Source organism: Nilaparvata lugens, chromosome 10, assembly GCF_014356525.2.
Source record: "Nilaparvata lugens isolate BPH chromosome 10, ASM1435652v1, whole genome shotgun sequence".
In the NCBI taxonomy this organism is placed as follows: Eukaryota; Metazoa; Arthropoda; class Insecta; order Hemiptera; family Delphacidae; genus Nilaparvata; species Nilaparvata lugens.
Window position 1 is genome coordinate 10,557,115 of NC_052513.1, and position 26,806 is coordinate 10,583,920.

Sequence of the window (26,806 nt, forward strand, 5' to 3'; positions counted from 1 at the left end):
ATTTCATAAATACCATATCATTTTCGAATAATTGTAAATTTTGTGTATTGTGAATATTGTTTATTGATTTTTTATCACAATTAATATACGTGTTTCGGATGGACACGTTAAGCCGTCGGTCCCGGCTGCCTAAAAAGCAGTCGTTAGGTCATGTCAGAGGCCCTGAAATTGATCAGCTGCGACCTGAAAACTCTGACACCAGACCCGAGCCAGCCAGGTCACTCGATATTATTATTTTTATTTATCACAATTGACAATGTATTGCCAGGTCTTGATAAGTGTTTATCGGAAGTGAATGAATCTAGCAATTGTATTTTGTACATAAATTTATAAATAATCATCTTGATTTCCACATTCAATTAGATGAAAGTCAATTCTAAGGCTCAACTCACACTATCTCGACTCGAATCGTACGACTCCAGTCGAGGATACTCCAGTCTCTCGACCTTACGACTTTTTCGCTCATTGTCACTACTTTAATTCCATGCTACTCTATTTTCTAACCATACTTTATTAAAAATATGAGATCTAATTCGTCACTAATTTGCATGTAAATTTTTTTTCAATAATAACTATGAATATAATGTATCATCTAATTCGTATTATTGTCTTATCTAAAATGATAAAACATCAATTTCATGAATCATAACCACAGTTTCATTAAAGATGCACGGTACTACGCAACTCAAGTCGAGGCTCGACCAACATGTCGAGTCGACGCTCGACTCAGTCTCACAGTCGTGAGGTTGCGGAGACTAGAATCGACTGGTCTGAGTGTCACCATTTGAAAGCACATGCTGCGTCGAGAAGAGACTAGAGCCGCAGTCTTTTCTCGACTTGAGTCGCGTAAGTGTGAGTTAAGCCTAAATGTTACATGAATATTTCATACTTTCCTGTAATTGGTGACTAATTTAAAAATACAATAATATTGCAGTTTATTATTGTAAGATACAATTATTTTTACAGCTATCGTCAGCTAGTCGACCATTACGTCGGAGTGTCTTATGGCAATCACACATTTGGCCAATACTTGCTGCTGCCTCTGCAACAGAGACATGATAGCAGATTTCGCAAGCTGGTCTGGAGCGAGCAGGCTCCTCTCATAAGAGTTCTCAATACACCAGTCGAGAAGGTATTTATGTAATAGAATTTCAGTTCCATTATTTGTAAAGGCTGTATTTTTCATAATAATTCTTACTGTACTCAATTGAATATACGATGCACCCAGCCCAGTATATTGCTGTTTCATGGTTGTTAGCTAATGTGCTTTGAAGCTTGAATCACTGTCAAAGTATTAATATCATTTTCCTACAGTTACGTTGAAAAGTGGCCATTGCTGCACTGATTACAGAACGCAAAGAATCACTTTTCCGCTCTAGTGCGGGAAAAATTTTTCTGCACTCCAGATTTGCAACATGACAACGCAAAATACTTAGTAGGTTATATGGAGCAACAGTGCAGCAAAATCAAAATGAAGTTGGTAACAGTGACTGCTGTGGCTGCTATAGTGAGCAGAGGTGCAACCAAGCACAACGCGCTAATTATTATTCATTATATATTATAACCAAGGACAACGAGGACTTTAGGATTTTAGGATTAAGGTTTTTATCAATAATAAAATTACACAGAAAAACATTTGATGGATTTCAGGCAATTTTACCCATAATTACCCACTTTTCATATTCAATGGTAACTGTAGGAAAAACTTAATGTGAAATACGTGCGCAAAGTTCCTCTGCTGCACTCAAGAAACCATTCCGCCCTCGCCTACGGCTCGGGCGTAAACGTTTCTTTCGGTGCAGCAAACTGTCACTTTGCGCACTAGTTGCACAAATAACTATTTATACTGATAATAATTCTCATTTACAGTTTGCAAATATTCATCTGAAGTACTATAGCCAAAAACGTATTGTACTGAATTATTTTAATATTTTCAAGGTTTTCAATATTTTATATTTGAGGAAATCTATAATATTTGTATGTTGAGTCTACTCATGCGATAATTATTTATTCACTTTTCAGTTGGTGTTTCCTATTGGAGAATTCTTTGAGCCACTTGAATCTGATCTTCATTTGCTCGGAATTTATTTCAGATTTATTGCACAAGGTACGCTTGTCTGTAAAATACATGTAATACTTGATAAGTCTGTGAATATTTATTATACTTTATTAATTTAAAATCAAGTAATCGTAACAATATAGTAGTGATGTTAAATAAAATTCAAAAAGTAATACAATATTTTAAAAGTATAATTACTGTCTAAATGTTGTATTCCAAATGTTAATTGAAATTGTTAACTGTGTTATTTCAATCTCTATTTTATTATTTGTAGATTGGACGTCCTAATATTATACCACAATTTTATCATTGTACAATATTTTATATTTATGTAGGTACTTTTTGCTCATCTTTGATTTTCTTGACATTCCATTATGTATCTCCTCATTTAGTCCTCTATATTTATGTATTTTTCATCTTGTATTTGTTTTTTGTTCAATAGCATAATGCAACTCTTGAGTTAAAAGTGTGTTGTTGAAATATAAGCTTACCTGTCCTTGACTTTTAATAATATCTTTGAAAGCTTATTTGAAAAACAATTATTTCAACTTTTCAGGTCTAATAAGGCCGCAGTGGAATCCAGTATTATACAGAGTAGCAGTGCACCATGTATCTACCTTCATCAAGACCAAACCAATGCATGGATTTTCAAAGAGTGTTTTACAGAAAATTGAATCTCTTCATAATGAGGTGAGAATTAGCATAATCTTCTGAAGAATGCAAAATTCAGGCCAATTTCAATAATTACAGTATTGATTATTAATTATAACTTACTATGTGTTGTTATTCATATTCTCAAATGTTCTGTGGGGAAAATAGTTTTTCCTACAGTTACGTTGAAAAGTAGCCATTGCTGCACTGATTACAGAACGCAAAGAATCACTTTTCCGCTCTATTGCGGGAAAAATTTTTCTGCACTCCAGATTTGCAACATGGCAACGCAAAATACTTAGTAGGTTATATGGAGCAACAGTGCAGCAAAATCAAAATGAAGTTGGTAACAGTGACTGCTGTAGCTGCTATAGTGAGCAGAGGTGCAACGAAGCACAACGCGCTAATTATTAGTATTAGATATTATAACCAAGGACAACGAGGACTTTAGGATTTTAGGATTAAGGTTTTTATCAATAATAAAATTACACAGAAAAACATTTGATGCATTTCAGGCAATTTTACCCATAATTACCCACTTTTCATATTCAATGGTAACTGTAGGAAAAACTTAATGTGAAATACGTGCGCAAAGTTCCTCTGCTGCACTCAAGAAACCATTCCGCCCTCGCCTACGGCTCGGGCGTAAACGTTTCTTTCGGTGCAGCAAACTGTCACTTTGCGCACTAGTTGCACAAATAACTATTTTAATTCTCTCAAATAATCTCTTACAAGTGAAACCATACAGGCAAGCAAACACAAAATTTTTGATGTGAATGATGCCCACGTGATCTCCAGGCGGGTAATGAGAGATAATTATCATTTTACGGATGATTATGATGATGATGATGATTAGATTAGATTAGAGTCCTTTATTTATGTATGTTACAATATATTCTAGCTTATACACCAGTTTGACAAGTTTACATTAAATGACAGTATCGATAGTTATTCAACAAATTTTACAAATTATGAAAAATCAATTAATGAGAATAAAGATTGGTTGCAATTTAAATAACGATAATATAATATTGTGATGTAACTAAATAAATCGGCAGTGTTTCAGCAAATAATTGTCGATTCTCTGAAAAGGATATAAAATAATATCATTTCCATTAACACATGACCGGAAATTGATTGATTGATGTGAGATAAGTGCACCTACGAGGGCTATTTTTTCAACCTCTGATCACATATTTTTCACCAACATAAGACAAGCGATAAAGGGGCGATGTTCACAGAACTGAACAGTGTGCTCCCACCATCAAACGCTCTGTCATTTGCCTTATATTTGCTTCAACTGAGATTTTGCACGTGGTTACTCAATATTTAATTGGTACATTCTAGTATAGAATAATATTTTCTGAAAGATAATGGCCCGGTTGCACTAAAGCCGGTTAAATTTTAACCGTGATTAATTTCACGAGAACCAATCAGAGAAGGCATTTTTGATGAGACGGCTTCTCTGATTGGTTCTCTTGGGATTAATCACGATTAAAATTTAACCGGCTTTTGTGCAATCGGCACCAAGTCTTTGAAAGCATTATACAAATTTAGTTCATTGTTTATTTATTTATGGATACAATATTACAGATCATATAAATATGATTGGGAAAAAATAACAGGCATCACCCAAAACTATTCTATTCCCAAATTTTGATACTGAATAACATGTCCAAAATATAGTTTATGTTCTCACTGCTGAAAGTTTGAATTCAATTTTCGTACAAAAATATACATTATATTGTTAATAAAAACAATATAAATATCATGAAGCACCCTTTAAGCCTCTATTCCGTTGAGGAATTCTTATAGTATAGCCTTAATACAATATTTGTTGAGTGACACGCCTTCAACCACACGCCTTCTTTACTTACCAGTATAAGAGTGTTTTATGACTTTAGACATGTTGATTGGTGTAAATGTTTGTTTGACGATTGTTTTTACAAGTGAAAGTGTTTCTAACAATAAAAGTGATTTGATTTGATTTATTTTTGAAAAAACTTTATTTCAAAGTTCTATTATTCTTATTAATTTAAAAAGTAGCCCATGTGAATGAAGTGTTTTTATTATATTGTTGTATCATTGTATGATGTAATGTAGGCTTAAATACTTATACTGTACAAGTCTAATACTTATAAATAAGTTTATATTCATAATACTGTATATTATTTAAATGTTATTATTCCTTTTACAGGAACTGAGAAGATTACTTGTGGAAAATCCAGTAGATTCAACTTCTTAAACACGAGAAAACGTTTTGTATTTTGTAATAAATAATTATTAAAATTTCAACTTAGTTTTATTCTGACCCAATTTTTGTAAAACTCAACGTTATTTGTCACTTGAGGTTCAGATCGTGAATATCTAAGTATTCTATTCCTTCATAAAGAAGAATTGTGACTCCATTAACTAGTTCCTGATTCTTACTTAACCTAAATCTTCTGTAATCAATCTCTTTACCCCGTAAGTTGTACATCCTCAGGGCTAGTACCGGAAAACAATCCTATACCGGAATAGTAGTTTATGACACGATTCGCAGGTACACTTGGCGACCCACTGGTGGCTTGAGCTTTTATCATACTCATAAAAATAACTATTATATCGTATCTCTTTCATGAAAATCCTTAATTATCTCCAAGAATTGAAAAACAATCATAATTCCATCATCTACGTTTTGAAATATTATCAATAGTTTTAAATTTAACATATACTGCTTCACTACAAGATCAATAGGCTACTAAGACTACAATAGAACTATTTTTTTATGTAGAGAACTCAGTTGAATATTGTTCAAATTACCTGTAACACCTGATTATTTGACAAATTTTGTTGTTGAATTATTAAGTAAAATAATCAACTTTTCTACATTCATTTTGAATAAAATGACTTTAAATAAATTTTTACAATGAACTTATTATTTATTAGTGATGATAAAAAACAATGTTTGTGCCGATTTCAAGTTGTGTTTATCAAATACTTATATTTACCCTAAAACACGTATTCACTGTTTACTTTCAATTTAGATCCACCCTATTATATTAATTTGAATAAATTAAGGAAAATATTCAGGGTTGCCAGACAGTGTAAAATTGTGATAGAGATCTGTATATATATCCACTCCAATTTATAAAATATTATAGCTAAAATTACAGTTGTGCGATAACAATTTGAGATTGTTGAACTAAAATGAAATTAATTAATTTATTTCAATCTTTTAACTTTTATAACGTATAAAAGGTATGCTTTCAGGAACATCAAAATCTAGTCAACTTTTACGACGAGGAATCGTGCAACTACATTATTCATTGCGAATCATCAATGTGTAAAGAAAGGAGTTTTTTAATAGATTTCAATTTTGAAGTCAAATTTTCACAATTAATTGCTCATTATTTTATCTTTTGCTGCTAATAATTTTATATTTATCAATTCATTAATATCTCAATCTATTAACTTTTTTACGAAACGCTTGTTCGATTGCGATACAGATGGCAGGCAATATGCGCGGCATTTTCCATCGCCTTCATGCTAACCTAAAAATTTAAAGGCAGCTTTGTTTTTGGTTTGTAACAAACTTGCTAATCTATTTTATTTATATTATTTTTGTGATTTAGATTCAAGGGAATTATCAAAGTACGGTAACTCTAGTTTTTATAATCGTTTATGGTAATTCACATTCTAAAATGCCATTCTAGGTGTGAACTGGATGATTTGTGTTGAATCCAATAACGGAGGTTTGACAATAGAAAACGCAATCTTGTTGATTTATTTCCATTTGTTTTTGAAATCTTTTCAAAATGATTACTGAAGAGAAAAAGAATCTACCATGGTGAGTAATAAATAGAATTAATTAGTATCAAGTTGTTCTGTACTTTGAAATAGTAAAACGTAAATTGATTTTAGTTTTAAACCCAGACTAGGTAAACTATAAATTAAACGGAGCCTTTACAATGAAATGATCAGAAAATAAATTTATGCTTTTCAAACTAAAAATTCATTACAAAAAAAATATATATAATGATAATGTATTTTGTCTCTCAAATGGAATTTAATTTCATATAATACCATAGTGCCCTCAATGAAATCATAATATATACTTAATGATGTATTTTTTTATCAATTACTGTATATGCTTTATATTATAGTTTGTGTATGGTTATTATCTTATTCCTACAGTAGTTACTAAACTTGAAACTAGATAATAAAACTCCCCCCCAGTTAGAAAATATCATAACAATAACTTGTTCCAATCTAATGTGCATGTGTAGTGTTCATTCACAGCATGTCCAAAAATTTCTAACAATTCACTTTTGGTATACAGTGAGGGGTTTTACTAGAAAAATATATGTGTACCTTATGACTTCCGATTTCAAGATCCTATTATCTGAGCTAGAAGGTTGCTGAAAAGGCTACCAAAACATATTTTGTATTTTATTCAGTCTTGTTTAGGACAAATTGAGTAGATTTCAACCTCTCGGATTGTAATTACGGTATATATTTTAAAAGTAGCTCGAAAGACTTATTACTCCCAGGGTGTATTTAATTTACGGTAATGTATTAATATTAAAATGTAATGGCAAATAAACATAAAAAATGACATTAAAGCAGAATTGCTATAGCCTACTAGAATCTTTATTGTCTGACTCATCATCATGATGTGTACGTTTTTAATAAGCGGGTTCTGTGCTTATCATTTCATAAATGTTTATACTGTTTACGTTTATAAACATGTGAAATGTGTCAATCTACATTGAATTTACTGAATATGCAAATATGGAAAGCGTAGAAAACACTGAACGATTCGAAGGGATTTCTCAGGTATAGGTTTTAATTTTCCAAATTAAAGTACATTCATTTTTACTTTCTGTTACAGGGTGGAAAAATATCGACCAAGTAAACTAGATGATTTAATTTCGCATGATGATATTATAAGAACTAGTAAGTATTTTATTGTAAGTGATCATCCTTCACTCTTATTTATGATTTTACGAGGTTCATTTTGTTTACTCCGATAACATATCTTAAGACACAGACAAGCGTTAGGGGAGCGACTATCACAGATTTGAACAGCTTGTCATCCTCATCAAACGTCTTATTACCTTGCGGCCAGATCGTCAATTTATGTTGAGTTATTGACCCAGAAACATGGCCGCGTCACTTGAGTCTTCCCTCCCGCCAATTGCTACTACTGTAGCTTTATTCGTTTTAGTTTAGCATATGTAAATCGAAGGAAGAATGATTCAAACGGGAATAGTTATTTGTGCAACTAGTGCGCAAAGTGTCAGTTTGCTGCACCGAAAGAAACGTTTACGCCCGAGCCGTAGGCGAGGGTGGAATGGTTTCTTGAGTGCAGCAGAGGAACTTTGCGCACGTATTTCACATTAAGTTTTTCCTACAGTTACCATTGAATATGAAAAGTGGGTAATTATGGGTAAAATTGCCTGAAATGCATCAAATGTTTTTCTGTGTAATTTTATTATTGATAAAAACCTTAATCCTAAAATCCTAAAGTCCTCGTTGTCCTTGGTTATAATATATAATGAATAATAATTAGCGCGTTGTGCTTGGTTGCAGCTCTGCTCACTATAGCAGCCCAGTCACTGTTACCAACTTCATTTTGATTTTGCTGCACTGGTGCTCCATATAACCTACTAAGTATTTTGCGTTGCCATGTTGCAAATCTGGAGTGCAGAAAAATTTTTCCCGCACTAGAGCGGAAAAGTGATTCTTTGCGTTCTGTAATCAGTGCAGCAATGGCCACTTTTCAACGTAACTGTAGGAAAACGTTATGAGCGATCATTGATGAGGTTGTGCGTGAATGGTCTCGGAATATTGAAGATTTCGCTTGAAATAACTTTCCGAATCGTTGTGATGCATGATAAATCGGACTCACAATTCTGGTGCAACCGAACGGCTTCTCCAACAAATCAAATTGTATGATTTAGATAACCCACTATACATACCTGACTTGGCCACTAGTAACTTATATTTTTCCCCACATGACTTTGAGGGAGAGCTTCCAAAACTAACGAGTAACTCTAAAAGAACGTCATAGCCCACTTAAACTCATCTGGCAGCATTTTATATAGATGGTTTTGGTAGGCTGGTTCACTGGTAATTATCATGGGAGTCTCATATTTCCAAAGTCTGCAAGAGGCTATCAAGAGTGATTTATCTGCTTCGGAAGATGAGAAGACTACTTACTGTTGAACGCCTGTTGATGCTGTACCATGTAGTATTTGCCAGCCACATACAGTATGGCATCTTGATATGGGGACATTCGGCGCATGTGAAGGACATACTCCTGCTCCAGAAAAAGGCACTTCGTGTAATGACATTTAGCGAGTATGATGCACACTGTCAGCCCATATTCCATCCATACAGTTCATGGCATGTACATATTGTCATCGCTCCTACACGACAGGAGAAACATCTGCACGTTTGCTAGAAGGGAGGAAGTGCACTAACATGGAACTCTAAGGGGGGTTGACTTGGATGTGCCGCGCTGTCGCCTGTCAAGAGTGAAGGACAGTTTTCCTGTTTTGGCGGTGAGAATGTTCAACTGCCTGCCGAACTCGGTTAGGGCACGCCCAGTCAGTGTGTTCAGAAGCTCATTGTCAAAGTGGCTTGTTGGAAGGAGCTTCTACCGGTTAGAGGATTTTTTCGGCGAAAGCTTTGCTGGACTGTGACGCTGCCTACAGTTTTATGTACCATGTTTAATTGACACAATCTATCCAGGAAGACCTGGCCCTGATTACGACTTTGTATATTTGGATATGACAAATGCCTTAACCTTAACGACAATTAAGTTAAAGAATGATCTTAAAGTAACTGTTTGTGAAAAAAATATTTTATATACATTTATTTATTTATGGCCAACCGGAGGTTTAAAGAAAAATTTCCCTCGTATTTATCAATAGATTTTTTATTATTATTGAGTATTGTACACAAAAATAAAACTTGAGTTATATTTCTTCGAATTTGCACTAATTAATGTTGAATTAGAAGTATATTGAAATTCATTTTTCCTACAGTTACGTTGAAAAGTGGCCATTGCTGCACTGATTACAGAACGCAAAGAATCACTTTTCCGCTCTAGTGCGGGAAAAATTTTTCTGCACTCCAGATTTGCAACATGGCAACGCAAAATACTTAGTAGGTTATATGGAGCAACAGTGCAGCAAAATCAAAATGAAGTTGGTAACAGTGACTGCTGTGGCTGCTATAGTGAGCAGAGGTGCAACGAAGCACAACGCGCTAATTATTACTATTACAGCAACAGCACAGTGCCACCACAGCACACACCACACAGCCGCCTCGCCATTCAAACACTACTAAGTTATTTGATGGATTTCAGGCAATTTTACCCATAATTACCCACTTTTCATATTCAATGGTAACTGTAGGAAAAACTTAATGTGAAATACGTGCGCAAAGTTCCTCTGCTGCACTCAACAAACCATTCCCTTAAAGAAGCGTAAACGTTTCTTTCGGTGCAGCAAACTGACACTTTGCGCACTAGTTGCACAAATAACTATTTCCTCCCGAAGATTGTGATTTCTGGAACAATTAATGTCAAATGATAAATGAGAATGTACAATATTTTTAGCCAAGGACCAAAACATCACCACCACCTACAAATATTTATTACTATAATCCTAAATAATATACTACTTGACATAATATAATAAAGTAATCATACAATTTATGACAATTTCGTTTTAGTTATTCACTTTCAGGCAGAGCTTGAGAGAGAGTAGAATATCACACTACTGTTTTTCTTGTCTCTTGGATATAAATAATACAATGATATGCTGTTATTGTCCATGTGCTTTGTAATGTTAATTTTTACTTTCCTTGCCCTATTACCATGGGTAAGGAAAGTATTGCTTTCCAAAAAAATTAAGGTACCCTGATTTCAAGTTTTCTATTCGTTTCAAGGTCTCCTGAGTCCAAAAACATGATTTTTGGGTTTTGGTCTGTGTGTGTTGTGTGTGTATGTCTGTGAACACCATTACTCCATTCCTAATTAACCGATTGACTTGAAATTTCATGTACATGAAATTCCTTATACCATGAGGATCCGACAATAAGAAATTCAATAAAATTCAATTCAAGATGGCGGAAAAAATGGTGGATAGTTACTAAAAAACCATGTTTTTCACGGTTTTCTCGAAAACGGCTCTAACGATTTTCTTCAAATTTATATCATGCAAAGCTATTTATAAGCCCCATCAACTGACATAAGTCTCATTTCTGGGAAAATTGCAGGAGGTCCGTAAAAGTCTTGAGAAAAATGGCGGATAATTACTAAAAAACCATGTTTTTCACGATTTTCTCAAAAATGAATTGACCGATTCTTTTCAAATTCATACTCTGTATGGTTATTTATCAGCTCTATCAACTGGCATGAGTCTCCTTCCTGAGAAACTAATGGGGGGTCCACCCCATCCTAGAGAAATGGACTTTGTAATCTCCTCGTGCATGAGGTAGGTAGGTAGAGCAGTTTATAAAAAGAACACATAGTCGAGAAATTTCATCTGTAGAAAAGCTGTTTTGACGACTTTGACAACCCTGAAAACAATTATATATACACATATACAGTAGTCTGATCGTAGTTTCAAATATGTTACCGCCAATCGTCATTATGTTATTCCCCTAAATTATTCTCGTTTGAGAATGAGGCTTACAGTTCAATGAGCAAGGAAAGTTGTGTGAGTGTACCACACCAGATTTTTTTCTCGTTTAATTTTAATGATATCCTGTTATCCTCCAAAAGGACGAAGGAGTGAGTCAATTTCAAAAACAATGATGAAACTAATACATCCTTACCTATTCTGAAAGTTTCAAGTCACTAGCTAGTCGGGAAGTGTTCGAAAATTGCTTTACTGAGTTTCTCCGTTACAGTAATTTCACGTTGTAATAAAAATTGAATTTATAAGGCATCCAATTTGTGAGTCCAATTAATTTTGTTGAACTATTGCCAATTTATCTATTATTGTTTGTGCTAATTTATACAAATTAATTTTCAGTCAACAAATTTATACAAGAGGATCAACTGCCCCATTTATTGTTTTATGGACCTCCTGGAACTGGTAAAACAAGTACGATTCTAGCATGTGCGAAACAACTCTATCCAAAAGCACAGTTTAGTTCTATGGTGAGTAGATTCAGTTTCAATGATATTCAATATTTCAGTTTAATGATTCCTCTACAGATTATTGGTAATCTTGAAAAAATATTCTGTGGAGCAGTTGTCATAGATCAAGTTATTCTCTAGGTGTAGAATACAGTGCGCAGATGATCAAATCCACTATTGTGCAAGTGTTTTTACAAAAGCATTAATTCTAGTAAAAATTGAGCTTCACAACTTATTAGATGTAGAAAATTATATTACTTAGGCTACTACATTATATTGAATAGTACATCATGAAACCATATGAAAGATTACCTAAATGATGGAAGATAATTTCAAGTATTTTTATTCGGTAATGCAGTTGATCTCTTAATTGATTTGATAGAAAGATAATATTATTTGCTAATAAATTAAAGGTTTATTCTACTCGACAATGCTTCTGTGTTAATAATAGTAGTTATTTATTTTTTATTGCCAATCTATTTCGACCGATGCAAAATACAATTTCTCATTTCTACTCTAGGTTCTGGAATTGAATGCATCCGATGACAGAGGTATTGGAATAGTGCGAGGCCAGATATTGAATTTCGCCAGTACGAGAACCATTTTCAAATCGGGCTTCAAACTCATCATTCTTGATGAAGCCGACGCCATGACTAATGATGCTCAAAATGCTTTACGGAGAAGTGAGTATATAATTATTCAAGAACCTCAATTTTTGTTGTTCAGAACCCAGCCACACAGAGAGCGATCTGCGATCCTATAGGTTCAATATATATATCTTAGATCGCTTTCTAGGATGTAGATATAGAAACCTATGAGATCGCACATATTGCTCTCTGTGTGGGCGGGTCCTCAATGTATTTGAAAATTCGTGAATACATTAATCAAAAAAATACAAGAGCGGGTTTTATCTATTGTAATCAATGTATTTTTTGGAAGAATACATTTAAATTTTTCATGATAAAAGCATGTTTACCACAGCCTTTTTACGCTAGTTACATAAAATATGGTAACTTGCACTTTCCCAATAGGTGTATGTAGTGCTGTTTTTGTGACGTTACCGCGTTCCGGGACCTCTTGGGGGAAAAAACTTCAAATATTTCCACTATGGGATAGATTATTAACAAATTCCTGAATTTTTCCTTGCAACCAAATCGCTCTGATACACCTTTTTTGAGTATATATTGTAAATATATATATTTTTCTTAATATTTACTTCCTTGGCAAGGGCTACTCGTATTAATTTATATAAAAATAAAAAATCAAAGTACCCTTTTTCTAAATTTATTTCTGGCAAATAGTTTTTGAAGTCGAAACATGTTGTGAGAAATAAAATGATGTTGAAAAAGGTATCTTGAATTTCAGTTTCTATGTTTCAGTATTTATATATTATTTTACAATCACAATAATATAACATGCATTCAACCACTGGTTAGGTTAAAACTTGAAAATTCACAAATAGTTCTATTTATGAAAATGTTAATAATCGACATGAACCATTTTTGATTTCCTCTTTTCTTCGTGTTCTAATGTTCAGTTATTGAAAATCATCACAATCGACATGAAACATTTTTAATTAGCTCTTTTGTGTTGTAATTTTCAGTTATCGAGAGGTTCACAGAGAATGTACGTTTCTGCTTGATTTGCAATTATCTGAGCAAAATAATTCCAGCGCTGCAGTCCCGTTGCACGAGGTTCAGGTTCGGTCCACTCGATCCCACTCAGATCCTGCCTCGACTAGATCACGTCATACAGGAAGAAAAGTGAGTAATCTAAAAAGTAATTTTCTCGTGTTCGTTTTCTGTAGTACAGTGAGGAAATTCAACTAGAATTTCAAATTATGTTATTTAAAATTAAAGTATCAAATTTCACTTCAACAACAGTAGAGTGCCTACTTCTTTAGTCAATTTCGTTTACGGACTTGCCTGTACTGTTCTGTTTTCAGAGATGAATTCTGATTGTTACTGAATCAATCTGAATACTGATGATACTCATTATTATTAACCACCAATTCAAGCTTTGATGAAAACTATAGAAAGTATTTTGTTGTGCTTTGCCTGTTTTCCAATGTTTCTTTCGTTAACAGCGAAAATATGATTGAACAAAAATGAGGAATTTTGAACTATATTATTGTATTGTACTTTTACTTGTTTTCTGTTAACAGTGAAAGTAATAAAAAACAACTGAAATACGTAAAATGTTTTTTAACGACTATTTTTAATATTTTTTATTTTCAATTTTTAGTCTATTCACTACAGTATACAAATCCTCAGTTTTCACTACAGTATAACATCTTTTCACTACAGTATAACATCCAATCCTCATAATAGAATTTATAACCTGACATATCACATTCCTTTGTGTCCAGTTTTAATACAGTAGTAGCTTTTCAATCTAGTATTTTTTCATCCAATATCATTTTATAATACAATCTATTATCTCATGATTATTATGAAAATGTATTGTTTATGTATTACTGTATCATTATTATTGTCCGAATATTTTATGTAAATACTGAAATGATGGCTCTCTTGATAATTTGTAATATAATATCATCGTTACATCATTAATCATCGTTCAGCAATTTTATCTTATGTGAAATCAGCATTGGGTGAAAATTTAAATAAAATTCAATGTCTGTTGGGTCTAGAAAATTCTAATAAAGTGTCTCAAATTATTTAGTGATTTTATGAAATTTTAACTTTGAACAGTTGACAATGAATCCCATGCGATTCGAAAGCATGCTCCAATTAGCGAGTAGATATATTTAATATTTTTCCTACAGTTACGTTGAAAAGTGGTCATTGCTGCACTGATTACAGAACGCAAAGAATCACTTTTCCGCTCTAGTGCGGGAAAAATTTTTCTGCACTCCAGATTTGCAACATGGCAACGCAAAATACTTAGTAGGTTATATGGAGCAACAGTGCAGCAAAATCAAAATGAAGTTGGTAACAGTGACTGCTGTGGCTGCTATAGTGAGCAGAGGTGCAACCAAGCACAACGCGCTAATTATTATTCATTATATATTATAACCAAGGACAACGAGGACTTTAGGATTTTAGGATTAAGGTTTTTATCAATAATAAAATTACACAGAAAAACATTTGATGCATTTCAGGCAATTTTACCCATAATTACCCACTTTTCATATTCAATGGTAACTGTAGGAAAAACTTAATGTGAAATACGTGCGCAAAGTTCCTCTGCTGCACTCAAGAAACCATTCCGCCCTCGCCTACGGCTCGGGCGTAAACGTTTCTTTCGGTGCAGCAAACTGTCACTTTGCGCACTAGTTGCACAAATAACTATATCACAATTATTACAGCCCGCAAGTCGTAATTTCAGTGTTAAAACGTGATGAATCTTCATCCCTCTAGAATGATTACAATAGTTTTGTTTTATAATTTCAGTGTGAAATGCACTGAAGACGGGAAGAAGGCTTTGATGCAGTTGTCGCAAGGGGACATGCGCAAAGTGCTGAATGTGTTGCAGAGCACTGCGACTGCCTTCCCACAAGTCAACGAGGAGACTGTCTACACATGTGTCGGCCATCCTCTCAAGTCCGACATACGTAAGATTCTTCAATGGCTGCTGCATGATGATTTCAAGACCACATATGATTGTGAGTAATGCACATTATTTATGATTGAGTGAGTGCCATTTCGCTTTTATTACTTTCCTTGCCCTATTATCATAAGTAAGGAAAGTATTGCATTCCGAAAGAAATTAAGGTACCTCAATTTCTAAATTTCTATATATTTCAAGGTCCCCTGAGTCCAAAAAAGTGGTTTTTGAGTATTGGTCTGTATATATATATATATATTATATATATATATATATATATATATATATATATGTGTGTGTGTGTGTGTGTGTGGTGTGTGTGTGTGTGTGTGTGTGTGTGTGTGTGTGTGTGTGTGTGTGTGTGTGTTTGTGTGTGTGTGTGTGTATGAGTGTATGTGCGTCTGTGTACACGATATCTCATCTCCCAATTAACAGAATGACTTGAAATTTGGAACTTAATGTCCTTACAATATAAGGAACCGACACGAACAATTTCGATCAAATGCAATTCAAGATGGCGGCTAAAATGGCGATAATGCTGTCAAAAACAGGGTTTTTGCGATTTTCTCGAAAACGGCTCCAACGATTTTGATCAAATTTATACATAAAATTGTCATTGATATGCAAGTCCCATATCTGTAAAAACTTCAGGAGCTCCGCCCCATCTATGCAAAGTTTGATTTTAGATTCCCAACTATCAGGCTTCAGATACAATTGTAACTAAAAATTTCAAGTGGGAAAGATTGAGCATGAAAATCTTTACAATTAATGTTCAGTAACATTTTCACCTAAAATTGAAAATAAGCACGAAATTCGAGAAAATGAGATTATTCAATTTCAAACTGTTGATTCTATCAAATCATTCACTATGTATGAAGAGATAGCATTGTCCTGTCACCAGCTGGCTCAGATCTTTGAATATTAGACTTGAGATGCGCGTGAACACTAGCGTCAGGTGATCAATTTTTATAACGGCAAGGAAAGATGTGTGAGTGCGCCACACCAGATTTTTATGTATAGTATATAGAATAAACAGGAAATTTCAAAATTTTGTTATTTCCATTTCAACGCTACTCACCGCGACTCAACGCAAATGACCATTAATAAATTTTTAAAACTAGTAAAATAATATTAACGAAAAAGCATGTCTCCAACATTTCATCAATGTATTACAATCAAATTGTCCATAAGACCTTATTTATTTTTCAGTTAAAATCGGAAAGATGTGCCCACATTAGATGTGTTTACAGCCTGTTATGGATGGTGCAAGGAAATAGAAAATTTTGAAATAATGTCATTTCCAAGAATAAATCCATGAAAACATTATACTACCAATGAAATGGTATATATTGTTCATGTCATTCATGTTTCCACAATCAAAATGGCGGTCCTACAGTGTATTGTCGGTCCCGGCTGATAGATAACATGCGTGAGGCCCATTGACGGCTTAAATTATGTATATACTCAGGCGAGTTGGAACTTCCTTCAGTTATCACAACTTTTATAAATTGCTCTCAGCCAAATGATCTCAGGTCATGATATAAATGCTATCAGGTCAGTAAATGATCTGTGATTACATCAAGGCAATGCGTTCAAAAATTCGAACTGGTGACTATAAAGTGCTGCTAACTGAAACCTTTAAAATGTTCCTTTTCCCTGCACCGCTCTGTACTATTTGTTTCAAATCAGATGGAAGAGTGGATGGTTAATGAAGTACATGCAATTTTGAAATCTTATAATTACTCAATTGTCAGTGAATTCATAACTAGTAGGCCCCACAGGCTGGAGAACTCATTCAAAATGCCGCTGATATTATGTCAGCTATTCTATTGAAGGCAGTGGAAAGTGAAGAGAAATAAGATCAAGTTGCATTGAGTTATTAATTGCATGCAAGATGCAATTAATAAACCAGCTGACAGCTGATTTCTGATTTGAAATTATAAACCACTACTTTTTCTTTTGCGCTTTCAATGTTATCCTGTTATTTCCTCAAAAAGGATGAAGGATTGAGTCAATTTTGATGGCCAACGAACTTGATCTGTGTAATGATTCAAAAAATATGTGTTGAAAATTTGTGTCCAGTCAAATTATTGAAATTACTATTTTGTTTGTTGCAGTAATTCAAGAAATGAAAATAGCGAAAGGATTAGCTCTCCAGGATATATTGTCTGAAATCCATCTTCTTGTACACAGAAGTAAGTAAATTTATTAACACGAGAGGGAAAAATCCAAATGGGTATCAACCTTCAGAGCTCCAGTGGGCGTTTTGTCAACTATGACAAAATTCATGATTGGAAATTCTTAAGTGATCAAACTAATTATATTTTCAGATCTGCAAACAGATATATTGTTCCTCGAACTGACTTAACTATATGCAGAAGACAATTCAACTACATAGTAAATAAACTAATAAATATTATTCCAGAACATTTTATAAAAATAAAAGCACTTAAAACAGAAATTGAGAACTGGATCAAGACCGAAAATGTTGTAGTCAAACTATTTCAACTCTAGGCTTTCATCAACTCTTTATTATCATGTTTTATTCAAATTATTTCCCCCTGTACTATCTGAAAGTTGTCTATCAAGCTATGATTTTGTTACTTTGTCTTATCGTTTGTGAGTATTGAGATGTGACCTGGTTTCCATAGTTTTATTTATTCTAGTGGTTTGAATTAGCTCTTTTTTCTATTGACATGTTTGCTGTACCTAGTTGCTCAAACTCACTGCCGGCGCACAAGTTTTCTTTGCCGGTAGTGCCATTTTGTAAGTTAAAATATTTATTTTATCAATCTGTATTATTTTATGGCAAATAAATGAATTTGAATGATTTGATCAAATAATTCTGAATAATACTAGAATATTCATATTTAAAAGCTAAAACCTGAATTCTAATCCCCTAACCTGATCTTATCCTATTATGGGACGATTTCTGGATTTTTAGCTGTTCGTATCACTAGCGTAAGCATAGGCTTATCATCTTTTGCATGTAGTCGACGCCTCTCGACATCGTTAAAGTGTGAAATTCAGTTATTTTTAAGTTTTGCAATTCGTTGAGTGCTGTACCATGAATAAAAGTGCATTTATATGCCATGTTACTGGTAGAATTGCTGGTAATATTGCTAACTGTTTCATGTATTTCAGTCGAAGGTTGACAGCTTGGTTCAGAACTGCCAAATATGTTTTATTGTGGATGATGCCCACATGAGATTTTAGCTTGTGCATGGGTAATGTAATGAATCGATAAGATGATCAAAGGTCCATGCCTATCGACTGAATTCAAACCCACGAACAGGCAGCGCTAGCTAGTAAGGTTCAACGTCTTATGGTCGGGACACATATCCGCACCGAGCCCGCGCCGCGGCACGGCCGAGTGACGGACGTACTACGGCGAGTGAGAAAACAAATGCTTTCAAACGTGTAGGGACACATACCACCGCACCGCGTCAGCACCGTCACCGTGTTTGTTGCCCGAGCCGTGCCCGCGCCGTCACCAACTAGTTCAGTTTACTTTTTGACGGAGACGGTGCGGCTTCGTTCAACATGGAGAATGAAAAACTGATTGTAGAGATTTGGAATTTTCCAGTTTTGTACGATCAAAGTGATGAGAAATATGATTGAACGAAAAAATAAGTTAAACCAAAAATAAAAGTAGAACCAAATAACTTGAGCCAAAGGTATAATAGACATAATATAATAATAAAATAAACAACAAAAAGTAGAAAAGAAGGAACCCATGACTGTCTTAAGTTTTAAATTTAAAACGAATTATGTTTAGATAGATATACGTAAGGCAGAAGATAACAATTTTTGCTGATTTATATTTACGATACATGACTGATTGTGGTATTGTTATGCACCGAAAGATATACCAGTACTATGATTCTCATCTTCTGTGTCTACAGGTAATTAGTTTAGAATTGAAAAAATTAAATCGGATTTAACAAGCTTTAATAGTGTTATATTATTACCAATAGTTCAACACATTCAGAAATCATACCACAGTAGCACTACAGAACTGAGACACTGCTGCCGCTCGGCTGTCGCACGGCGATATGTGTGTTCTCCTACCATCATCAGCGTGGCGGACGTAGCTCGGCCGTACCTCGGCACGGGCTCGGTGCGGTTATATGTGTCCAGAGCTTTATTCGTCTCGGCTAACCTGGCCGGGATTTCATCCCTTCAAGCCAATTTCTCATAAGAAATCAATGATAAATTACTACTCAAGCTCTAGGTGCATTATCTCCCATCATACCATCACCCACTATCGTCAGACAATATCATTATTCATATTCAGTAAAAATATAAAATCAATGGTCAACAAAAAATATTTGAAGCTCATGTTCGAAGGTTGAAATCTCATGAAGTGCTATTACATAGCAGAGCGGACCAAACTTTGTTTAGGAAAATAGAAGTTTTAGTTACTCCATGTAAAAAATATAAAGTGATTATATAATATAAATATGATATATTTATACAATATATACAGGTGTCCCACCAAGGTTGTAACAGCCGTTGAACATAGATTCTACTCGACATTTCTGACAGAAAATGTTCAGTAAACTTTTTTCCTATCGACCTTAGTTTTCGAGATATATCGATTTTTCGATATTTTCAGAATATGCCTACTTCCGGTCATTAAATACTCAATAACTGGAAAACTACTGGTCGAATTTCAATTTCAAGGGTATTGTTGGAAAGATAAAAACATTACACTAACAATTAAGTAACACAACAACTAACATTAAATAACACAACAAAGATAAAATTCACTAACAAGATTAGTGTAATTTTTGTTGTTGTTAAAAATTTTGTAGTTTTTTTATTAGGGCTTAAACTTTAAAAAATGCTATTCTTCAAATTCAATGTCATATTTCAAACCGTTTTTTCTCAATTTTTCTCCGGGTAATTATAAAGGTTTCAATATTTCAAAAACTTCTCCATTTCATAAGCTTTCGAATGAGTATAAATTCGAAAAGGTAAGTTCCATGATAAAGTGTTCACTACTACTAATATTTGGGATGAACATCTTCAAAATTAGGAAATTCACAAACAGCATGCATCAAGTGATGATCCTAAAGGGTGAAGTCACCTGATTATTGCGTTATTCTTGGTAGCATATAGCCTAAATCCTATAATTATAAAATATTAATAATGCACTTTTACAAGATCCAACAAAATTTATTCATAGAATAATAATTCAAAGTCGTTGAATGACAGAATTGAAAAAACTGATGGGAATCATTGAGATGGTAATCAAGTTACATATCATGCTCACTGCTTACAGGAATTCAAAATAGCCTCCATATTCCTGTTTATGCAACTTCTGCTGCCGTTTATCAAGCTTCGAGTAGCCCGTCTCACTTCGTTGGGCCATGTCTTATTCACTTTAAACGTCAATCGAATTCTGAGAATCAGTTCCTCCCTGGTCTCTACAGGTTCTCAGTAAACTTTACTTTTTACAACCCCCCAAAAGTAGAAGTCTCTTGCTGGAGTAAGATCAGGTGAGCGTGGTGGCCAACTTACTGGTCCACCTCGGACCATCCACCGCTCAGCATAATTGTTATCAAGACACACACGGACGTTTCTAGCATGATGAGGGAATGAGGGAGGCAGCCATCCAACTGGAGCCACATATTCTGCCTCAAATTGAGAGGCACGTCTTCCATCAATTCGTGAAGCTCATTGACCAGAAAGTCCAAAAATACTTCACCATTTATTCTTGCGAGGAAAATGAGAGGACCATGTATGTCTATCATTGAAATTTATGTATCTATGATCTGTCGATAAAATGTTTGAAACACAATCTTGTGCTAAGATCCAAAGGCAAAAAATTCATCGAAGAAACAGTATCAGGTTTATTCAACTCCTGAACTGGGGTATCATGGAATGGTCGAAAGTTATTCTTCAATATTTTTTGAACTATCATTCTTGAAACATCAAACATCCCAGCTGCCCGTCGGATGCTGGATCGAGGATTCTGCTCGAAATACTTTACAATAAGATTCTCAAAAGCTTCAGAAATTAAGACGGGCTTCTCGTACCTTGAAACTGATCCTAGACCCTTACCATCTTGACATTTGTCAATCTTAAAAACGTGTTATGAGATGGGTGTTTTCGGTCAGGAAAACGTCTCCTGTATACTCTCTCTGCCTCTCTTGAATTGCATCCACACTCTCCATACACCAATAACATGTTCAAGTACTCAATCAAGGTGAATTTCGTGATAATGAACGCGAACACTTCTCTACTAGCCAAAGTTGATACATATAAATTATGCCAGTTAACTGGAAAGCACACTGAAAACTATACTGAAAATAGGCTGAAACATACACTTCTTGTTATTTAATTCAGGATTTATAGTACAGGAAATAATGAAAGTTATTGAAAAAGTCATATTATTATAGAATGTAAAAATGTTGATTAAAACTTGTGAATATTGTCAGAGAGAAATCAGGTGATTTCACCCTTAAAATCACTACTTGATGCATGCTGTTTGTGAATTTCCTCATTTTGAAGGTGTTCATTCCAGATATTAGCAGTTTTGAACTCTATCATGGAACTTATCTTTTCGAATTCATACTCATTCGAGAGCTTATGAAATGGAGGAGTTTTTGAAATATTGGAACTACTATAATTACTCGTAGAAAAATCGAGAAAAAACTGTTTGAAATTTGACTTTGAATTCGAAGAATAGCATTTTTTCAAGTTTAAGCCCCAATAAAAAACTACAAAATGTCTGACAATTAATAGAATTACATTAATCTTGTTTGAAATGCTTTTTATCTTTCCAACAATACCCTTGAAATTGAAAATCGACCAGTAGTTTTCGAGTTATTGAGTATTTAATGACCAGAAATGGGCATATTCTGAAAATATCGAAAAATCGATATATCTCGAAAACTAAGGTCGATAGGAAAAACGTTTACTGAACATTTTTTGTCAGAAATGTCGAGTAGAATCTATGGTTAACGGCTGTTACAACCTTGGTGGGCAGCGCTTTGTGTTCAGAATAGTATTAATTGAATAACTAGTTGAAAAATAATTGAAATATTCAATTGTATCAATTGTTTAGGTACTAATAGACTCTTAATTGCTGTTACAGTTAGCCTGCCGCCTGATGTGCTGATAAATCTGCTAATAAAAATGTCAGACATTGAGTACAGATTGACATCGGGCACAAGTGAGTGTCTGCAGTTGTCGGCGCTAGTTGCAGCATTCCATATGGCCAGGGCAGATCTCAAAGTGCCCGACATCGAGGACAATATCGACGAAAACGATTAATCTGCTTATGGAAAAAATATCGAAGAAAACTATTTCTGCGTTGACCACTAAACCTCGTCAAATCATTGTCTAAAATCGGCATTTACTATAAAATTGAAGATTTTGAAAATACTTGAGAATACTTTCGTTGAATGTTCAGGTTCAATACTTGAATCGTTGGGATGAAACAACCTTCTTTACAGTATTCATATAGCACATTTTGTTGAATGTTAGTTATGAATAATTCATTGTTATTCGATAATAAAGTTAACAACAGAACAGGGTGTAACAACGTGTCACTCTGTATATGTAAGTTTACAATATGTAAGTTTACCAAGAACTACAATAATTGTAGTTCTTGGTAACCGTTACACGTCCATTTTTCCAGTAAAACTTACATAATACAGGGTGACACGTTGTTATACCCTGTTCTGTTGCTAACTTTATTATCGAATAACAATGAACACACTATCACGAACAACCATCAAAATAAACTGTAGTAAACAGCTGTGGTTTGGTTTGTAACAACAGCTGACCTTAAAAATTGCTAGCGTCAACTGACGTATGGGCCACTCTAGTTTGAAGTATACATGCGAAAATAGAAGTCACTTTAAAAAAAAATTGTTACCCATCATATCTATCACTTTATCTTTAATCGTTATCTGTGTCATCTTGTGTATTCAAGTATATCAATTTACTGGAGAAATGTTAACGAATAAACATTCTTTTTCCTAATTTTTTACATATTATTTTATTTTTTCAAGTTTAATGGGCACTTTAGCCATTCTCATTGATAGTTTTATTAAGCAATTGAAATTGAGTAGAAGATTCGAAACAATTGACAATGAAGCTCAATTTTACGTTCCTCGTTAATTTTATTCTTCTGAAAATTCAAATTTAGAGGTACCTATTCAATACTATTGTTTGTATATGTTTCGAAGTATGTGACCTAAAACTGCAAAATATCAGCGGATTTCAATTTAATTTTTGGAGAGACCCATCCAACTGTTAGAAAAAGCGTTTATTGTATCTCTTCATAGCCACCTCTAATACAGGTGATAGATTATTAGAGGTGGCTATGATCTCTTCGAACAATGCTAATTGTTTTTAGCTCGGTCCAATTTCATCTCACATCTCGCAAAATGCGACCCAGAACTATGTTTTCTAAACAAACTGTATTTGTTGTGTGTTGATTACTTTTCTGTCTTGCATAATAATGGTCATAATGCATAATATACATTCATACTTTTGTAATTCCAGATAAATAATGATATCCAAATGAACTAATGTATTCATAATTATTTTATTAAACGAAAATCCAAATTAAATGCTGTAAATCACCCCGAAGACTTCTGCTACTGCAAATATTGACAACAGGGTTATCAGCTAGATGGAAATTCTATGAGAGCTATTATCCAAAAATATTATTTGCCGGCCCGGGAATTATTTGCCAGCAAATAATTTTTGTATAGTAGCTTCCATCGAATCTAGCTGTTAACCCTGTTGTCAATATTTGCAGTAGCAGAAGTCGTCGGGGTGATTTACAGCATTTGATTTGGAATTTCGACTAATAATAATTATCAATTAATTAGCATTTGAATAAGATGCAATATCTCATTAATTTCCATCTGTAATATATTGACTTTCTTGTTAAGGGCTACTTGTATATCTACGTAAAAATTGAAAACATATGTACCCTTTTTAACTTTATTTTCTATTTTCCACAAGATGTTTCTACTTTAATGTCCTTTACTTGAAATTTCACTTGACTTTAACTTTCAAGTCGAAACATGTTGTGAAAAAAAACTGAAATTAAAAAGAGTACTTTGGTTTTTTATTTCTATATAAATACAAGTAGCCATCATTTTTTAAATTTCATGAACTACTACTGTATTTATAGTTCCAATAAATTCAATACAGTGAGCACATTTATTAGATTAGAAACATACTCCACTCTTTTCGAATAAATAATCAATCTCTCAATCGATTATTGCCTTAAGGCGAACTCACACAGCAACAAACAGACGTATGGAGATAGACGGAGAAAAAATCAAACGTCGCAACATTCGAATACCTGCGGAGGGATTTCTCCTCCGTTTGTCTGCATACGTCCGTCTGTTCCTGTGTGCGTTTGCCTTGAGAAATATGTTTCTTCGGTAATAAAAATAACGTCATCATTCCTTGATCACCGTTAATTCGTCTTCATGAGGCCCTAATTATCACACTGATAATAACAATCACTCATCCACTAACAGAAAACTCATCTAGAAATTATCGCAATAATAATTCACAAGGACAATAATTTCTTTTCCTACAGTTACGTTGAAAAGTGGCCATTGCTGCACTGATTACAGAACGCAAAGAATCACTTTTCCGCTCTAGTGCGGGAAAAATTTTTCTGCACTCCAGATTTGCAACATGGCAACGCAAAATACTTAGTAGGTTATATGGAGCAACAGTGCAGCAAAATCAAAATGAAGTTGGTAACAGTGACTGCTGTGGCTGCTATAGTGAGCAGAGGTGCAACGAAGCACAACGCGCTAATTATTATTTATATATATTACAGCCAAGGACAACGAGGACTTTAGGATTTTAGGATTAAGGTTTTTATCAATAATAAAATTACACAGAAAAACATTTGATGGATTTCAGGCAATTTTACCCATAATTACCCACTTTTCATATTCAATGGTAACTGTAGGAAAAACTTAATGTGAAATACGTGCGCAAAGTTCCTCTGCTGCACTCAAGAAACCATTCCGCCCTCGCCTACGGCTCGGGCGTAAACGTTTCTTTCGGTGCAGCAAACTGTCACTTTGCGCACTAGTTGCACAAATAACTATTGTAGCTGTCAGAAAACCTTGAAGCCAATCATATTATAGACTGGTGGGCGGGCGGTGAGTTAATATGGCGGTGAGTGTGATAATGAAGAAGAGCAGAGCAGAGCAGAGCAGTAATTCGAAAATATCGTTTTTCGCGCCAGACGAGAGGAAGCAGGACAAAGAGATGATCATGTTTATTATATTATCAAGACTGACCCTGAACTTGACCCAAGGTTATTGAGGGCTGTTTGGGGCCTCGTTTTAAACACGAGCCGCAGCCAACACCTCCTCTTCCTCCTCCCCCGCCTCTTCCTCCTCCTTCTCCTCCTCCCCCTCCTCCTCTCCCTCCTACTCCTACTCCTGTTCCTCCTCCTCAGTCTCCTACTCCCCCATGCCCCAACGAAGTAGGAGAATCCTCATTTAACCAATCCACCCACCCCTACCCGCTTGGGAATCGCCCGCACACGTCTTTCAAACTTCCAACCCCTCCTCATTACCATCCCCGACCCTCAATCCATCAGTTTTTCATGCTGCATGAAATATTGAGAAAGAATAAGAAGTGAGAAAGAGTAAGCGTTTGCACTCATCACTTATTCGCGTGTGAGTGGGAGGCAGACATTCTGACACATACCGACTGTGCTTATGCAATTTGTAAAATGGCACTGTGACTCATATGTGTTATTTGAAGGTCAAAAATTTTCCTGTACTTATCTGTCGATCTATATTTAGTAAAGTTTTTGTTAGGGATAGCCTTTATTTTGTTTACTTGGAGCTACAAGAATTGAAACAATAGTGAGAGAGTAAGAGCATCTGATAACATTCATTTGCTATCTTTGTCTGTGATCATACAAAACTTCATCCTGTAATACATCCTAATACAAAAAAATATAAGTAGAGGAAAAATTATTTCAACTTTTAAAAAATACTCAAGTCATATGAATTGTATAATATAATCTCTGTACTTTTTCTGCGTAACTGTAGCTGATAAATACAGTTCCAAAAACTGACTCCCAACATAACGCTGGAGAATGTAATACGATAGAATCATAGACCAAGTAGATAAAAACGCAGATAGAAAAATGCTCAAACCCTCTTTCTCATGTTCTCAGGTCTTAATTTCTTAACACAAAAATTGACCAAGAATATACAAATAGGTCCTGGTAGAATATAAAATAGTTCAGTCACTATATACATTGGTGCATGCAATAGTTCTGATTTTTTAATAAATCATTTGGGTACATAAAAGAAGTTCAGAACCCATTTTTTCATGCAAAATTTCCTTGTGCTAGATACAGAGTGGCCCAA

General features: G+C 34.3%; 2 protein-coding genes across 3 annotated transcripts in view; both read left to right on the top strand.

The window, feature by feature from the left end:
* Positions 1-5,005, top strand: part of LOC111049766 (RNA polymerase II-associated protein 1) — a 57,911-nt gene extending 52,906 nt beyond the window's left edge. The window contains exons 21-24 of one of the 2 annotated variants that reach the window (XM_039436270.1): positions 967-1,132; positions 2,023-2,107; positions 2,616-2,749; positions 4,908-5,002. In XM_039436270.1, the coding sequence (XP_039292204.1) occupies positions 967-1,132; positions 2,023-2,107; positions 2,616-2,749; positions 4,908-4,955 (433 nt within the window). In that variant the 3' untranslated portion in view covers positions 4,956-5,002. Of the gene's footprint in view, positions 1-966; positions 1,133-2,022; positions 2,108-2,615; positions 2,750-4,907 lie in introns of both variants that reach the window. The other variant, XM_039436269.1, reaches the window with a different exon arrangement.
* Positions 5,006-6,215: 1,210 nt separating this feature from the next.
* Positions 6,216-23,418, top strand: LOC111049710 (replication factor C subunit 5). The gene is made up of 8 exons (XM_022335856.2): positions 6,216-6,539; positions 7,584-7,648; positions 11,743-11,870; positions 12,370-12,532; positions 13,453-13,612; positions 15,263-15,474; positions 17,534-17,611; positions 22,522-23,418. Exons 1-8 carry the CDS (start codon positions 6,508-6,510, stop codon positions 22,698-22,700), a joined length of 1,017 nt encoding a protein of 338 aa, XP_022191548.2. The 5' UTR covers positions 6,216-6,507; the 3' UTR covers positions 22,701-23,418.
* Positions 23,419-26,806: the final 3,388 nt, after the last annotated feature.

Bases quoted from the DNA above. Each gene is read 5' to 3' on its own strand.
- LOC111049710 (XM_022335856.2), top strand. From the start codon at position 6,508: ATGATTACTGAAGAGAAAAAGAATCTACCATG. The intron at 12,533-13,452 runs GTGAGTATATAA...TGTAATTTTCAG, and splicing joins TCAAAATGCTTTACGGAGAA to TTATCGAGAGGTTCACAGAG. The intron at 13,613-15,262 runs GTGAGTAATCTA...TTATAATTTCAG, and splicing joins CACGTCATACAGGAAGAAAA to TGTGAAATGCACTGAAGACG.